Here is a 17,985-nt window from a genome sequence, read left to right on the forward strand (position 1 = left end):
CATTATTAGTTTTTATTCAACCCCCAAGTGACATTCAATCTTAGTACTTAGTACAACATCCTTTTACAGTTATAACAGCTTTTAAACGTGAAGCATAGCTTGACACAAGTGTCTTGCAGCGATCTACGGGTATCTTTGCCCATTCTTCATGGGCAAAAGCCTCCAGTTCAGTCAAATTCTTAGGCTTGCCACTGCAACTGCTTTCTTTAAGTCCCACCAGAGGTTCTCAATCGGATTTAAGTCTGGTGACTGCGATGGCCACTCCAAAATATTCCAGCCTTTCCTCTGCAACCATGCTCTAGTGGACTTGGAGGTATGCTTGGGATCATTGTCCTGTTGAAAGGTCCAACGTCTCCCAAGCCTCAGGTGTGTGACGGACTGCATCACATTTTCATCCAATATCTCCTGGTACTGAAGAGAATTCATGGTACCTTGTACACGCTGAAGCTTCCCTGTACCTGCAGAAGCAAAACAGCCCCAAAGCATTATTGACCTCCGCCATGCTTCACAGTAGGCAAGGTGTTCTTTTCGTTATATGCCTTGTTCTTCCTCCTCCAAACATAGCGTTGATCCATGGGCCCAAACAGTTCTAATTTTGTTTCATCAGTCCACAGAACACTATCCCACAACTTTTGTGGTTTGCCCACATGACTTTTGGCATACTGCAGTCGACTCTTCTTATTCTTGGGAGACAGCAAGGGGGTGCGCCTGGGGGTTCTGGCATGGAGACCTTCATTACGCAGTGTGCGCCTTATTGTCTGAGCTGAAACTTCTATACCCACATCTGACAAATCTTTTTTCAGTTCCTCAGCAGTCACACGGGGACTTTTCACCACTCTACGCTTTAGGTAGTGCACAGCAGTCGAAGTCAGCATCTTCTTTCTTCCACAACCAGGTAGCATTTCAATAGTGCCCTTTGCCTTGAATTTGTGAATGATGCTTCCTATGGTGTCTCTTGGTATGTTTAACTTCTTTGCAATCTTCTTATAGCCATTGCCCTTCCTGTGAAGACAAATCACCTCTTCTCTTGTCTTCCTGGACCATTCTCTTGACTTCACCATGTTTGTAACCACACCAGTAAATGTCTAGAAGGAGCTGAGTATCACAGTCCTTTTAAAGCTGCCTAATTGGTGCTTATTATGCTTGATTGGTGCTCGGTGACATCCACAGGTGTTTTCAATACCTGATCGAAAACACATGAATGAACCTCTCTTCTTCAGAGTGGTAGTCTTTAAGGGGTTGAATAATTGTGGCAATGAAGAAACCACAAAAGAAACATTTACTACTGTATTACATAAACAGCTGATGTTATTTTAGTTGCATTTGGTTCTTTAAAACGTCCTTGTAGGATTTCATTCTGAATACAATTCCAAATGTACACTATAGTCCCTAAACCCCTTTACAGCATTGGGGGTTGAATAATTTTGAACACAACTGTAATTGTTAATTTTTAAAAGCATTGCTCATCCCAATGCAAATCAGGCATAATCATCCTGCCTTATCTTCAAGCAGCCTCCCAGAAACAACCACACTCTCATCTAGCTGTTGGTGATTTATACATGTGTACGTTACAATTTCATAAGTAACAAAGTATCCATCACATTATTAACCAGGCACTTGTTGTGCAGTAGGGCCACCGCATCATACATTAGTGTGATTTGCCCTGGTGAGTTACACAGTATAACCTACACACACATAAATAAATTGCAAGCCAAACCTTCCAATTTCTCCAATTTCTGAAAACTTCCTGATTATAAAACAAACCTGCTCTGTCCATGGCATGGTATGCTGTTATTTTATGCCCGACAAACACAAAAGTGTTCAAAATAAGTAAATGCAGACAATCCCCAGCTTCAAACATCCATTGTAAAAATACGAACATGCACATACTTTTCCTTTTTAGTTTGCAATCCAGAACACATGAACACATGCATTTTTAAATCCAGCTTGTGAAATGGAATTTGGCTAGAGCAGCATTTTCTATAGCTACAGTTATTTAAAGAATGTGCCGCAAAGGCTGCCATTTAAGTCAGGAAGGAGAACAGGATGCCTTCCAGAAGCGGCTGCACTGAAGCTCAGGCCAACTCTTATCAATGGCTATTCTGCCGGAGGCACATGGGAGCAGCACTCCCACAAGAGACGAAGGGATACACAAGACTTGTCCTTGCATTAATCAACCGCACCATTTTGTCTCAAATCCTGCTGTGAAGGTGGTCCAGAAGAGAGTGTGCCATCCCAAGAGGATGAAGGAAAAGAGGGTAGGGAAAACCCGAGAGTGGGAAAGAACAGGCAGACCAAAGAGAGAACGTAGTTGCAAGAGAGGGAGACAGCAGAACAAGGCGGGAAATTTGAAGTGAGTTTAGTGGAAGAGCACGGGAGTAAGAAAGGGGAGGAGCAGGAACTGTCAGTTTGGGAGGAGAGTATAGGTAGTCAGGGAGAGCGGCGGTCCGAGGTAGAGCTGGAGTTATGGAAACAGAAAAGAGAGCTGGAGAGGTTGAGAGGATACAGTGGACCCTCGACTTACAGACGGCTCGACTTACAGACTTTTCGAGTTACAGACTTCTCTGGCCGCAAAATTTAGATTCGACTTGCAGCCGGAGAATCGACTTACAGACCAGAAAAAAACCAAAATGGAACAAAAATAGAATAAAAACTGCCAGTTATGGGATTAATTGGTTTTCAATGCATTTTAGGTCAATGGAGATTCGACCTACAGACTTTTCGACTTGCAGCCACCGTTCCAATACAGATTAATTCCGTAAGTAGAGGGTCCACTGTATGAGAGAGCGAAGACACAGGAGTTGCTGAGAGATTTCCCCAACCTAAAGTTAGGCCACTACCAGATCCCATCCCGAAAGGAGGAGAGGTAAAATATGAAACGTTAGAGTGGTCGGGTATCGTCTTCCCCAAGAATAAAGGGAGAGGTCAGTGGGTAATTAGACCAGATTCGCGATACAATACCCCCCTCCCAAAGGAGACTGGGCTCAGCACCCATGCTGCGGCACCATCTGCGCAGTGCGAACCGCACCCCTTCGGAAGCCAACCGATGCGGAGAAGTTTGGCCCAGCACCCCTATAAGTTCAATGGATGGTGTTCGGGACTATGTGTTGGACAGTTATGGAATGTTGCCTGAGTTAAGCTTTTTCGATCCTATCATGAATAATGTTTATTTGCCTGTAACTAATAAAGAAAACGTTGTTAAAGTTAAGAAGACGTCTCCTGTGATATTTCTCACAAAAAGTGAGGAGTTGTCAAAATTTGAAAATGAACCCATTCACACCTGCTTAGAGCAGTAAGTTGCACTAGAGTAGACCCACTGAGTCAGTGGGGATTTGGTTGGTCTACTCCTTCACTAGTTCCACTGACTTAAATGGGTCTACTCTAGTTGCAACTTACTTTAGTGAAGTAAGTCACAATTAGAGTAGGCCCATTTCAACCAACAATATTTACACATAAGCCAACACATCAGGTCATCACTGATTCAACTGACCTACTCTAGTGCAATTTCCTACAATGAGCAATAGGACTGCAGCCACTTTTTCAGAAAAAGCATTATTTTCAAGCATAACTTTTAAAACAATGAAACATTTGCTGATAAGATTAACAAAGTGACACACCTTCATTATGCATGAAGTTTAGCATAAAAAGAAATGCACACAAAACCTCTGAATGGTGGGTTCCTCATGTTGGAGTTGTTTTTTCCAATAAAGCAGAACCTAACAAAGTCAAAACAAGTATGTTCTATCCAAAATTCCTTGTCTTTACCATTTTCTATGGCAATTTGTACCTATTTCACCAGGACACAGAAAGCTGTCTTTTAAGAACAACTACCAGCCTATCAAGGCCAAGATTGCCCACAGTGATGGGCAGCAGCTCTCCGAAATTACATGTGCACATCTTTGCCAGAGGCAGTACATGATCTCACGCAAAGAATACACCTCAGCCAAACTCCTGTTACAGCAAATTGTCCTTCATTCAAAAAATCTCTATAGGCATTATTTGTTGCATGCAGAGCCGCCTGATAATTAATACCCATGTAGATTTCTTTTATGGCTGTTGGCCACTAAAAGTTGTGTCTTTTGCATAACAGCAAAACAGGATTTTGACCACTACATCATATAAAACAGATGTATCTACATGTCCCATCAACAAAAAAGTTTTGATAGTTACTTTTTTGCACAGCAACTCACCACCAGAAAAGAAATGTCTCTTTCCTAGCCCTACCTGTGGCTGCCAGGGACTGATGTGCGGCCTTCTGTGTGCAAAACATGGTCTCTATGACTGAATTGCAGTTTCTCCTCAAATGTGCTTCTGCATCAATACATACCATTAAGAAATACAGTGGTACCCCACTTGACAACGATAATCAGTTCCAGCAAAATCGCTGTAGAACGAAATCGTTGTCAAGTAGAAGAAAAAACCCATTAGATTGCATTAAAAACCGGTTAATGCGTTCTAATGGCGCAAATACCTCACGGTCCAGCGAAGATTCTCCATAGGGCGGCCATTTTCCAGTGTCTGTAAAGCAAGGAATCCATCTTAAACACAGCGGGGAGCCATTTTGCACAGTGGGCGGCCGTTTTGCTACCCGCCGATCAGCTGTTTTAGAATCATTAAGCAGAAAATCGGTTCCCGAAGCAGGGAACTGATCATCGTTAAGCGAAAAAAAAACCCTTTGAATCATCATTTTGCGATCACAATAGCGATCACAAAAAACTCATTGTAAAGCAGATTCGTCGTCAACTGAGGTAATCGTCATGTGGGGCACCACTGTATATGGAAAATTTAAACCTACTACTAGACCTCTCACTAGCATATAGGCTTTAGAGGTACACAAAAGTCTTCATCAAATCAAAGCCACGAGACAGAAAATCTCAGGTACACATATTTGTACACCAAAAAAGGGAGACCCACCTTGTTGATACAGGTCAACCAGGTGACACCTCCAGAAATGTCTCCACCACAGCAAATCCTCAAACTGAATATAAAGGCTCACTTGCAACAGGAGTTGCATCTTTGCTAAGGTTCCAAGGCTTGGTTTGAAGCCCTGTTCCTTGGAATTGTAAACTTAACCAGGGCTAACAATAGCCCTGACTAGTAGGTACTGTCACCGTTCCCTCTTAAAATGGCTGGATAAAGGGGAGTGCTGACAAAGCACCCAACTTTACTGGACATCCTAGTGGTTAGTAAGCAAGCAACAGGCATAACCCTGAATTTTCTGCTTCCTCAGACCCACAAGCAAAGATGTAATTACAGGTAAGGTAAAATTAAGAAGCGAGATGTTACATGTAATACGACGGGAGTCCATATCGATGCACATACATACAGAATTAGTGGAGAAGTATTTTAATTTTAAAAAGAAGACAAAAGCCAAATGAAATGGTACAAAGAATATAATAATAAAAGTGATCAAACCTTATTTGGTATAAATATCCAGGACAAAATGAGAAAGCTAAATTCCTAAGCTATACTTACAAATAGCATGGACCTGACAAGAACATTATAGGTAAAAACAAAAGGTAAAGTAATAATAATCCAAAAAGAACAAATGAGAAGACAAAAAGTGGTGGACCTTAAAGTGTCTTGTCCATGAAAGCTCACATAAAAAATACATACAGTGGTGCCTCGCATAGCGATCGCTCCGTATAGCGATGAAACTGTTAGCGACGCTGTTTTTGCGATCGCAAAAGTGATCGCTTTGCGATGTTCCCTATGGGGCAATTTCGCTTTGCAATGATCGCAGGGAAGCGATCATCGCAAAGCCCCCATTTTCGGCCAGCTGATCGGCGGTTCCAAAATGGCCGCCGGGTAAACAAAATGGCCGCCCGCTGTTTTCAGGCACTAATTCCTCGCTTTAGAGGCACCGAAAATGGCGGCGCTATGGAGGATCTTTGCTTAAAGGTAAGTTTTAAGCCCACAGGAATGCATTAATCGCGTTTTAATGCATTTCTATGGGCTTTTTTCGCTTAGCGATCTTATCGCTTACCAGCGATTTTTCTGCACAAATTAACATCGCTAAGCAAGGCACCACTGTAGTTAGTCTTTAAGGTGCCACCAGGTTTTTGTCTTTTTATTTATTCTTTTTTATTTTTTTGCTTTTTTGTTGTTTTGCTAAGGGGCATAGGTTACCTTTAGAGGAACTATACACCCATGGCAACCCAGGGAAAACCCACCAGCCAACTATAAGCCTTCCAAGATAGAACCTTCTAAAACTCTTAACAATACACTGGTTCTCCTAGTAACTTCAGCTGATATGGTCTGCAAATTGGCAGATCTTGCCTGTTAAACCTAGCAAGTAAAAAAAAAAAAGATAAGGCGGTGTCTCTCCAGGGAAGAAGCCAACAGGCTGTCTTGGTGTTAATTCTGCTAAGAGGTACGGAGCTAAAGGGAGCTTAAGCTTAATTTTTCTTCACTTTTCTCATCAACTGCAGGGGAGAGAAGAAACAGGCCTATTGCCTCCTAACTACTTCCATCCTTCCCAGTCTATACTTTAATGATGCTTTAAACTGCTGAATATTTTCCTTGCCCAATTTGAACCTAAAAGTTACCTTATCTCTGAAATCATTTAGATCTTTTAGTAGTTGCTGTTATGTTATGAGGGTAAGTGGTGTTAAAAGACATTTTCTGCCACTTTTGATGCCCGTGTGGATTTTATGCGACTTTTATCTGCATTTTATCTGTGCTTATGTTGCCACTCAGAGAACTATTTGACAAAAGGTAACTAATAAACCTAACAAAGAAAACAAATGTTCTGCAACAATATTGGTGCAGCTGAACCAATCTCCACCATATAGATGCTGGAGAACAGATGAGTCTAGAAAAGCTATGAATTATTATAGGTCAAATATATCACTGATTGCAGCCATTCCTGTATTCTTATATACCATCTTCACTGTCAACTTTATGTACTCCAAACTGGGCTTCTCCCACCTTTCATATGAGCACCAATTATCTTACAAAGAACAGTACCTGGGAATCCTCTTTTTTTGGATTAATTCACTTACGTGCAAATATCTAAATCTTTTAACGAGGACAAAAAGAAGAGAGCAAATACAAAAAAAAAAAATCACACAGGACCGTTACTTTACCATGGAATGAACTGGCTTCCACAATTTGACTGACAGATTTACCAAAAGACTGGATGCTGGTTGAGCTGTTGCTGCTCTCATTCCTTCTTCGCCATGCATCAAGTAGACTTCCTACTGCTTGACATTTATGATTTTAGGTGGCTAGAATCCAATAGTGAACATCCACTGCGTCATATTGCTTACACTAAAAATTGTGACACACATTCACACACCTGTCTCTAAGCATCCTAAAAGCCTGCTCTGCAGAGCTGGGAAGCAGATTTTATGGTACCACAAATGGCTCCAGTTATTTATTTATTATTTATTTATTTATTTAACTTATATGCCGCCCACACTACCCGAAGGTCTCTGGGTGGCTTACAACATTTAAAATACAATAAAAAGGCAAAATAAAAGGGCAAAATAATTAAAATGCAATAAAAAATATATACTCTAAAAATTGTCATCAGACCCACAGCTGATATTATTTCAATTAAAAGCTTTCTGGAATTAGTTAGAGAGGCAGCAAAATAAATAAATAAATAAATAAATAAGCCCCAGTTCCTCCAGTGTTGGATACTGAGGTACTGCAATGGCCCAAATTCTCTTTAACTAGTTACAATGACATAGCACAGATTGTGTAACTTTTGGAGGCAAATTGATCTAAGTTAAGAAATGACTGCAGGCATCATAAATTGCATACCGAGTTATTTAATTCAGTGTGCAACTGACAATATCTACAGTGATTTCTTAAGCTGGGGCAATTTGCTTCCAAAAGTTACACTATTAGTAATACGATTTTGGCCTCTCTTTCTTCACCTTTACCTTTCACACCATTGGCCAGGTTTCTAATCTAAATGACCTCAAGAAATTACAACCAAGTTTTCTTTTTCCTTTTTTCCCTCTAAAGCCACATGTACCTGCCAAAATTGCTGACTACCTAGGGAAACGGGGTGCCCCAAAATTGTCAGAGGTTTGTCAGGGGACACAAGAGGCAAAATAATACTTTCCTTCTCGCTCTCATCCTTTACCCAAGTACAAAACTTTTCTAAGAATTGGCTGGAATTACTCGAAACATTTCAGGACATTATAGTGCACAACTGCAAACTGGCTTCCACTGCAAACTTTTGGAGCAGGGTTTAATCATTTGCAATCCACAGCTGACCAGAAAGCAAAAAAAGGAATAGGAAGCAATCCTATAAAGTCCTATGGACTCAACTAGCCTAGCACTGTCAACTGTGACAGGCAGCAACTCTCCGGAATTTCAAGCAAGATCTTTCTCAATCCTAGATGGAGTTCCCCTATATTCTCTTGGTGGCCTCCCATTCAATTACCCTGAAAATAAGACCTAACCTGAAAATAAGCCCTGGTATGATTTTTTCAGGATGCTCATAATATAAGCCCTACCCCAAAAATAAGCCCTAGTTAAGTAAAAGCCCGCCCTCCATCACTGTACAGCAACCAGAAAATGACATGACTGTATTTGAATAAACGTGGATTATTGTACATGAAAAAAATAATTCCCTGAAAATAATCCGAATACTTTCTTTGGAGCAAAAATTAATATAAGACTCTGTCTTATTTTTGTGGAAACACGGTATTAACCAGGACCAATCCTGCTTATATTTTGAAATCAGACAACATCAGGAATGTTCAGATTCACCAGGATCCAGAGCTAATGTTCACTGGTTAGGAGAGTCCTAATGATGTTATCTTTATCTTTCGTTGAGATGCAAAAATTCACATTTGTCATGATTTGGATTTGTGTTTGAAGTGGATATTTGCATAGACATCCTTCATTCTCGAGAGACTATGGTAAACTGGATAGTTTACAAAGCTCTAAGCATGCTGCACTCCATTAGAAGAGAAATATCAACCAAGATGGTTGAGGGCTAGTTGACAATACAGTGGTGCCTTGCTTGACGATGTTAATTCGTTCCAGCAAAATTGCTGTAGAGCGAAAACATCGTCAAACGAAATGAAAAATCCCATTGAAACGCATTGAAAACCCATTCAATGCGTTCCAATGGGCTGAAAAACTCACCGTCCAGCGAAGATCCTCCATACAGCGGTCATTTTCTGTGCCTGTAAAGCGAGGAATCCATCCGAGAAAACAGCGGGGGGCCATTCTGAAAGCCGGCGGCCATTTTGAAAGCCGGCGATCAGCTGTTTGCTGATTGTCGTAAAGCAAAAAATCAGTTCCCGAAGCAGGGAACCAATCATCACTCAGCGAAATTCCCCCATTTAAACCATTGTTTAGCGATCGCAAAAACATCAACATAATGCGGATTCATCGTAGAGCGGGGTAATCGTCTAGCGGGGCATGACTGTATGCTGAATCCAAACTGCTCTCAAGCTTGCCATGCTGGAAATTACTTAGGACTCCCCTTATACTGGCCTGCATTGTGCCAGCATTGCAGTTGGGGCCCTTGGCTGAAGGAGGTTTGGGTCTGGTTTAATAAAGCTTCTTCCCCACACCATCCCTTCTTGACCCCTTTTTTACTCTTCTGCTAGCAGATCTCTTAACATCAGCAGGCAAAAGGACATTTCTTCTCACAAGTCTATTGTGACGATAAAGTAGGAAGACACAAAATCACATATGCCATCTTGAGCTCACTTGCAGAAAGGTGGGATAATAATGTAATGTAATAATGTAAATAATAATAATGTTACATAATAATCTGCACAGTTATTCTGTATGATTGTACAAATATCCTAGTATATTTTAAGATACTTTTAAAAAATCAAGACATCTGTAGATCAATCCCATGTTTGTAGACTCAGAAATAAAATTTGTGCTGCTTAGTGGACTTTAATTCTAGCAAATGTGTACAGGAATGACACTTCAAGAGTATAAATCTCATAGTTTTCTGTAAACAAAACTGCAAATATATTAATATTAGAGGGGGGAAAAACCTCTCCACTCTATCTGATCCAGCATATCAGATGTTTCAGACAGCTGAAAAAGTCAAGCACAAGGCGAGTAGAATGTCTGAAGAACAACATATGAAGGGTGTTTGTGTTATCAAGACCAAAACAATGGTCCCCAAAAAAGAACAAGCAACCAAAGCCTTATACATGCTTACCTGTATGTTATGAAAATGGCAACATCTAACATGTGCAGACATTATGAGCACTGCGTCTATCTACAGCGTATGCAGGAATTGCCCATCTCTAATATCACAGATTTTTAAGTTAGACAACCTTTACACAACAGATTGAACACATTTTGTACAACAAATTGTATACATTTTGCAACATTTGTTCTTAAAAGCATTTCACTCATTCAAAAATAGCAAATATTTTATATTGCAAAACATAGTACAGTATTCTTTCTCATTTTTCCCCAGGCTTTCACCTCTCCAGGCCTAACCATTTATCCAGAAGACCCATACAACTTACAAATGCAACCTCTGCAACATGCTGGAATTTTAAAGCAGACAGTCAATAACAAACAACTTCTTCCAGAGTAATGTGTCAATTCTAGAGGCCCAAGTGCTCCAGAAACTGACGACGACATTTGGAAAACACCAGTTAAAGTTGAGACAGATTGCAAAAAGCTATGCCCACATTTTCAACAGAAATAAAATAGGGAAGAGAGATTAAAAGAGCTCACCAATGTATCTTCTACTGATGTTCAAAGGATGGAACATTAAAAAGTGGAATTAAATTTGCTAACTTTAGACAACGGGTCTTCACACTGAGTAAACTGCACTTCCCAAAACATATGAGATGATAAAAATCAAGGTAGACCATGAGACTGGTCATGGTTTTGTATATTCAGACAAATATGTCCCTTTTCTCTCCATATCAGCTGGAAGTTAGTTTGTTTTTATGTTGAAGTGGGAAGAGAGTTCTCCTTTACAAATTCAAAATGGTCAATTTGAAGAAAATATTTAAGTCCTTGTGCTACGATCACTGGCATGTCTCAAAACTATGCCAGCAGAGACAACAATACAATTGACACAATATTATCAATGTTTCTAAAGTATAAGACAACAAATCTTCATTCCATTGCAATTCTTCCTGGAGTTGCAGTTTAGATTGATTAAAGCTTCCCATCTCCTATTCAATCAAATCTTCATGGACTAGGGTCCCACCAAAGTCTACTCTAGAGGACACAGATTAAGGTCAACATGTCTAGAATGAGATCCTCAGTTCTTACTAGAATCTAAAGCAGAATTCTGCAACACAGCAGAAATTGATTTAAAAAAATTATTCAGAAGACTAGAAAAATTATGAATTTGCGCAAGTTTGAGACCAAAAATGTAGAACAGATGGCATGCCAGGGGCAATGATCAAAACAAAGGGCATGCAGAAGTGACATAAGCCAAAGCGGTTTTAAAAGGTCTTTATGGGAGGGACTTTACAGAATCAAACCCCTTGTAAAAAGCCAGATGGATCACTCCCCCAGACATTAAATTCAAGGCACAGAAGTCATATATTCAATGATATTAGATATACTGTAAGTAGCAAGCACTATATCACTTTGCAAAGCCCAAGAGGGCACCTTAAATTATGTTGTCTCTACAGGGCCCTATCTCCATTACACTGGAATAGAACAACAGGGTGTGGGGAAGACCACAACTATTTTTAGTAGCATACCCCAATTTACATCAACCAAAGTTACATGGTGTGCAATTGCATATAGCTAATCAGAGAAATTAAATCTCCTCAACCTCTATGGAAAATGTAAAGCAATACATACATACATGGCTCCTGGACCTTCGTGGAACCTCAACCTTGGGTGTGTTTTTTAAAAGACACTTTTTACTCCAGATAAAGATTTGCCTACATTTTCAAGAGCGTACACGTAACTTCCTGGGGCATAAATTCCATTAAACCTAAGGATTTACTTCCGAGTAGATAAGCCACAGAACTTGCCTATAACGCAAGGGAGGGGCAAATACATCTCTCCTTCAAAAAGCACCCAAACACACAGCAAAGTCAACTTGTTAAAAGGCCCTGCCCAACATCGTCGTGTAAACAATGCGCCATTTAAAAAAGAGTGCAAGCCGCACAGGTCTTTTCCCTTTAAATATGGATTATACCACACGCATTTTTTTAAAATAAAAGGATAAATCCTCCTCCGGTGAAGGCATTCTTCCGAATAATAGACATCACTAGCCCTTGTAGCAGAATTAGTGGCCTAGATACGACGTCGCAGTCGTATGGAAGATAAAGGAGGGGGCGTGTTAAAAACACTAGAGTAGGAAACCACGTCTGGCGATTTCATGGCATTGGCACCAGACGTAATTCGTTTGTCTCTTCCAAATCAATGCAGCCGGGTTACCTTTCGCTTGATTGCAACGCCACCGGAACCGTCCTGCTCCGCCTGGAGAGCAGCTTTAATTCATTCGCCACGGCTGAGGCCGGCACGAAAAGATCCCCCCGCCCCCTTTTTACTTCGGCGCGCGCCCGCCCGGCCTCCTGCCGCGGCTGCCCGGGGATCAGAAGACCAGCACTGGGCGGGGAGGTGGGTGTGGGGAAAAAAAAAAACCCAAACCCGGCACGCGCGGCCGCGCGCGAACACCAGCGCGCGCTCGGGTCCTTTCGGGGTGGGGGGCGCGTCGGCAACAGAGTATGCAAGGGTGCCTCCCCGCAGTTCGCCTCAGGAGCGTAAGGCATGCCAACGCTTCAATGAGCGTAAGGCTGCACACGTCCGCGGGGGGGGGGGGGCGCAGCCTCCTACCTGACAGACACAGTCAATCCCCGAAAAGAGGGAAGGGGGGCGTGGGTGCGCGGCCACGTGCCGATGGGGAGGGGAGGGGGAAGTCGGCGGCCGGCATCCCTCGCGTGCAAAAGCTGAGTCGCCGGCATCCCTCCCTGCCTCCTTGCCTCCCTCGCTTCCTCTCCCCGCGTACCTGCATTACCACGACGAGCCCAATGCAGCCGCTGGTTCCTCTCCTTTCGAGGGGAGGGGACGGAAGGGGGAGGGAAAAGTCAAACCCCCATCGGACTTCGCCACCCGAGATCCCTAAGCAAGGACTATTACTCCTGCCTCTCCCTCACACACACTCGCAGCCCCGCGGAGTGGGAGGGCCTCTGCTGCTCGCCCCCAGCTTCTCAGGATTACCGGGGAGGGGAAAACGACGAGGAGAAGGTGACGGAGGCTGGTTAGCTTCAGCAGCCGCACTAGCAGGTCCGCTGCTCACCCATCTCCTCGCCGGCCCACCCGCTCGCCCGCTCACCTTGGCCACGCGCTCTCTCCCCTCCCAAGATGTGGGGAAGGGGCTGGGAAGGAGCTGCCTGGGTTCACCGGAGCTCGGTTTCTGCCCTTGCCGAGGTTGTTGTTGCTGCTGCTGCTACTGCTACCAGGCGCCTCAGCTCGCCGCCGCTGTCCCTCCCCTTCTGGTCGCCCCTCTCCTCCCTCGGTTTCTGACGCACTCATTCTTGCAAACGTCGGGAGCTCCCAGACAGCACCCGGGGTCTCATCTGCTTGGTGGCCCCGACCCAGCAGCGGCCACAAAAGGCACGCGGGCCCAGTCGGACCCTAACGCTTCAAACCCATTTTGGACATTCTCTGTATGAGGCGGCACAGCTGGGCGGCTTGGGAACGCAAAATGAAGGAAGGCAAGGCTGGAAACGACGCACTCCCCATGTCAAAAGAGAGAGAGGGAGCCGAGCTCTTCCTATTTCCCCCCTCACCCTCTGTAATCCTGCAATATTGCTGCAGCGTTCTTCAGAAATGGCAACAAATATTCCAGAGAACAGTGTGACTGATAGGTGTCGGTTTTAATGGTACAGAAGCAAAGTGGGAGAGAACAAAGAGCAGCGTTGCATCCTCTGTTTTGCTGAGAGATGGAGCCATCATTTCCAGGATAGCTTTTGTACTTAGGCTTATAATAGAAAATTACTGAAAATCGATAAGCATGAACATGAAATAACCTTCAATAAAGAAGGGTTGGCCCTTGACGAAATTTTCTTTCTCCAGCATATATATATATATATATATATTCATTCATTCTCCATCATATATATATATATATATATATATATATGCTTAATATGTGCATGTTTTCATGGTGCCTGTTAATGTTTCCAGTGTTGATTTTGTTTGTAAACAAAGCATAAAACTGGTATAGATAGAATCACTGAGATAAATACATTGAACTATTTTAAATAACTGAATAAAGAATGAAATACAGTAATCTAGGCCTAGACTAGGCTCCTGGAATTCAGTTTTTTACTTGAATTATGTGAGATCTATTGGGGACGTGGTGGCGCTGCGGGCTAAACCACAGAAGCCTGTGCTGCAGGGTCAGAAGACTAGCAGACGTAAGAGCAAATCCATGCAACGGAGTGAGCTCCTGTCGCTTTGTCCCACCTCCTCGCCAACCTACCAGTTCAAAAGCATGTAAATGCGAGTAGATAAATAGGTACCACCTCAGTGGGAAGGTAAAACAGTGTTCCCTAGTCACGCTGGCCACATGACAACGGAAACTGTCTTCGGACAAGCGCTGGCTCTTCGGCTTGAAAACGGGATGAGTCGGACACGACTGGACTAAAAATGTCAAGGGGAACCTTTACCTTTACCTATGTGAGATCTATTCCTCTTAACCTTATTTACAAAAAGTTCAGTACCACAGTACTATGGAACCAGTGAAACTACAACTTGATTCTTCACATATTTACTCAGAAGTAAAATAAATTTATTCAGTAACTATAGGACCCTTTCTTTGAGATTTGAGTATGTCAATGAAGCTGAGAGCAATGCCCTCAGGAGGTGAGACTCCATAGACACCAATGGAACTATCTGAAGACACAGACACTGAATATGTCAAAATCCTAACAAGAATATGCCAACATTTTATACCCTTATCTGTTCAATCTGTACACAGAACATATCATACAAAAGGTTCAACTAGATTCAGATGAAGGAGTGGAAATTAGAAGAAACGTCAATAATTTAAGATATGCAGATGACATCTTACTGGCAGAAAGTACCAATGACCTGAAATTACTTTTAGTGAAAGAAGAAAGTGCTAAAGTAGGACTGGAGTTGAACATTAAGAAAACAAAAATCATGACTTCAGAAAAACTGCACAACTTTAGATAATGAAGAAATTGATTCAGTCATCAGTACTAATATTTATTTATTTATTTGATTTATACCCCGCCCATCTGGCCTAAAAGACCACTCTAGGCGGCAAAAGTACATCCAAAAAAATCTCAAGAAGACAGAGACTCAGAAGGGCAGCAATTAAGGAATCAGAAAAGATAATCAAATGTAAGAATATGTCACTGGAAACCAAGACCAAAATCACCCACCTTCTTGTAATTTCTGTCACTGTGTATGGGTGTGAAAACCAGACACTAATGAAAGCTGACAGGGAAAAAAAAGTTCATTTGAAACACAGTGCTGGAGGAGAGCTTTAAGAATACTGTGGACTCCTGGAAAGACAAACAAGGGATTCCTAGAGCAAATCAAGCCTGAACTATCTCAGGAGACAAAAATGATAAAACTGAGACCTCCCTACTTTTGGCACATCTTGGGAAGATAAGATTCTCTGGAAAAGACAATAATGCTGGGAAAAGAGGCAGCAGGAAAGGAGGAAGATCAAATATAAGATTGGTTGACTCTCTAAAGCAGTGGTTTTCAACCTTGGGTCTCCAGATGTTCTTGGACTGCAACTCCCAGAAATCCTGGCCAGCACAGCTAGTGTTGAAGGCTTCTGGGAGTTTTAGTCAAAAACATTTATGGACATTGGAAACCACTGCTGTAAAGGAAGCCAGAGGCTAAGCAGGGCTGTTGAGGACAGGACATAATGGAGAGCTCTCATTCACAAGGTAATCATAGGTTAGATGGGACAGAACAGCAAATATAAAAGATTCGTTAAGCAGACTTTTATCCTTTAGATGGCATTCATTGAACTTGAGATTCAACTAGAATCAGATATGGGCTATTTACAACAAGTGCCTTTCATTATATTTTCATAGATTCTAGGCTTATTTTTTACGTTTAAAAACACCTGTTGTAAACTATATGAGATAGTTCTCATATTTGTTCCTAGCTCTGTTGTTTGACTCCTGAAAATCTGGATTAAATTAGAGCAGAGAAATTAAGGAACCGTGCAATTTCACTTAATTTTCACTTAACTAGTATGTTAATTTACCCTACTTCTTAAACTGAGAGAAAAGCTTAATTAATCTAAATCATATTTTTATTTAATAGCATTGACATTAGTATGGTTAATTATGCCAGATAGGATGCATAAATTTTCCATTTCTAGATGCATTTAAAAAAATACATTTGCATTCCTGAGTACACGATGCTACAGTTCCCACTTATGACAATATTGTTCTGAATAATATGCATGTATTCCAAGAGTTCATTTCCTATGAAGTATGGCTGGAACAAAAGTAGTTGTTTTTTTCCTCCAAATATATGAACTAACAGCTACTTATGATTCACAGCTAGTAATTATTAAGCAATATAATAGTTTATCTGCTCTGTTCACTGTTTTTAACAGGATTCTTTCTATCTTAGATGTATAGGGTGAGGAGTTTTAAAAGCCTTGTGAAAAAATGAAGGAGCTTTATTATACAAATTAGCACAAGTTGAGTGATGACCTCATGACTACCTATCCCCCCCCCCAAGAAAGAGGGAGTTGTACTCTCCCTTTAATGCCATGTACTTTGTATTATTTCCCTGTTCCACAGGCTTGCTAAATCAGAAGAGGGAGCAATCCTCCAGATACTGCTGGACAGCACCTTTCACCATCACATAACCAATTGTGAACAAAGGTAAGTTTCACAATATCTGGAGAGTCACATATTCCCAATTCTTGAGCTAGGCACAATCATCCACCATCCCATTCACACATATAGTCATGGCCAAAAATATTGGCACCCTTGCAATGCTGTCAGAAAATGCAACCCTTCTCTCAGAAAATTGTTGCAGTTGCAAATGTTTCGGTACTCACATATTCATTTCTTTGGTTTGCGTTGGAACAACACAAAAACACAGAGAAGAAAAGTCGGACTGTCCATTCACCATTTCGCCACTGCCACCAGCTCCACAGAGGCTTCCTATCGTGCTGTTCTCTGCAATGGATTAGTCACTCCCCATCCTAGCAGAGAAGCTTGTCATCCCGCTTCCTGCTAGGACTGGGTAATCCATTGCGGACAACGGTGCGATAGGAAGGTCTGAAGAGCTCGCGTCAGTGGTGAAATCATGAGTGGACCCTCGTTATTTCCACCTGTGCGGGGATATTCATATATGAATACCCCCATCTCTAGGATCACATTGTTTTCAGTCAGATTACAGTAATTTCCAAAACTGTGACGCTGTACTGACAAGATAGTAGGATCCATGCTGATTCTGTGTTTAGGAAGTTAGCTAGGGATAGCTGAGAAAAAAAACACAAAACCACCCTAACCCATTCAAGGACAATTCATAAACCCCGCAAAACAAGCGTGAGCATTCAACATGTGCGGAAATTGATCATGTGATAAAATGAGGGTGGGGTGGAGTCACATAGGTTTTAATGCCTCTTTTAGACTACTATAATATAAAAAGCAAACAAGCTTTTGAGTTCTGCACAACTCTTCTTCAAACTGCGTGATGCAAAGTTCGGAGCAGGAGAAACAAAAAAGTCCAGAAATCATCCTGGTCAAGTGTTACAGACACAATTGGTTTTTAAATCCTGAAGTCTCAACAGTTGACTGGCATGATCTATTGATTTTTGGGTTTCTTCCCCACAACAAGCACACACTGTAACACAGAATAACAATTCTGCAATACTTGAAATGCCACCTATTGTTGATCTTTTTCATGGTCTAATAAAGCCATTTTCTTATTGGTTTGGCTGGATGCTCAATGGTTTAAGGAACTGGCTGCGCAGCAAGAGGTTGGCGTTTTGGTTCCCTACTTTCCTGCGCTTTAGCCCCATTCATGCATCCAAAGAAGGGTCGT

General features: G+C 41.8%; 1 protein-coding gene across 16 annotated transcripts in view; it reads right to left on the reverse strand.

Moving 5' to 3' along the window:
- Window positions 1-13,964, reverse strand: part of FAM169A (family with sequence similarity 169 member A) — a 57,597-nt gene extending 43,633 nt beyond the window's left edge. For 3 of the 16 annotated variants that reach the window (XM_078384519.1, XM_078384510.1, XM_078384520.1), the window contains exon 1: window positions 13,259-13,395. Coding sequence is in view for 4 of the 16 variants with exons in the window: in XM_078384509.1 (XP_078240635.1) it covers window positions 13,327-13,458 (132 nt within the window). In the remaining 12 variants the exon portion in view is untranslated. The other 13 variants (XM_078384509.1, XM_078384508.1, XM_072992650.2 and 10 more) reach the window with 9 other exon arrangements.
- Between the last annotated feature and the right edge of the window lie 4,021 nt (window positions 13,965-17,985).

The sequence above is a fragment of the Pogona vitticeps genome, chromosome 2 (genome assembly GCF_051106095.1).
Source record: "Pogona vitticeps strain Pit_001003342236 chromosome 2, PviZW2.1, whole genome shotgun sequence".
In the NCBI taxonomy this organism is placed as follows: Eukaryota; Metazoa; Chordata; class Lepidosauria; order Squamata; family Agamidae; genus Pogona; species Pogona vitticeps.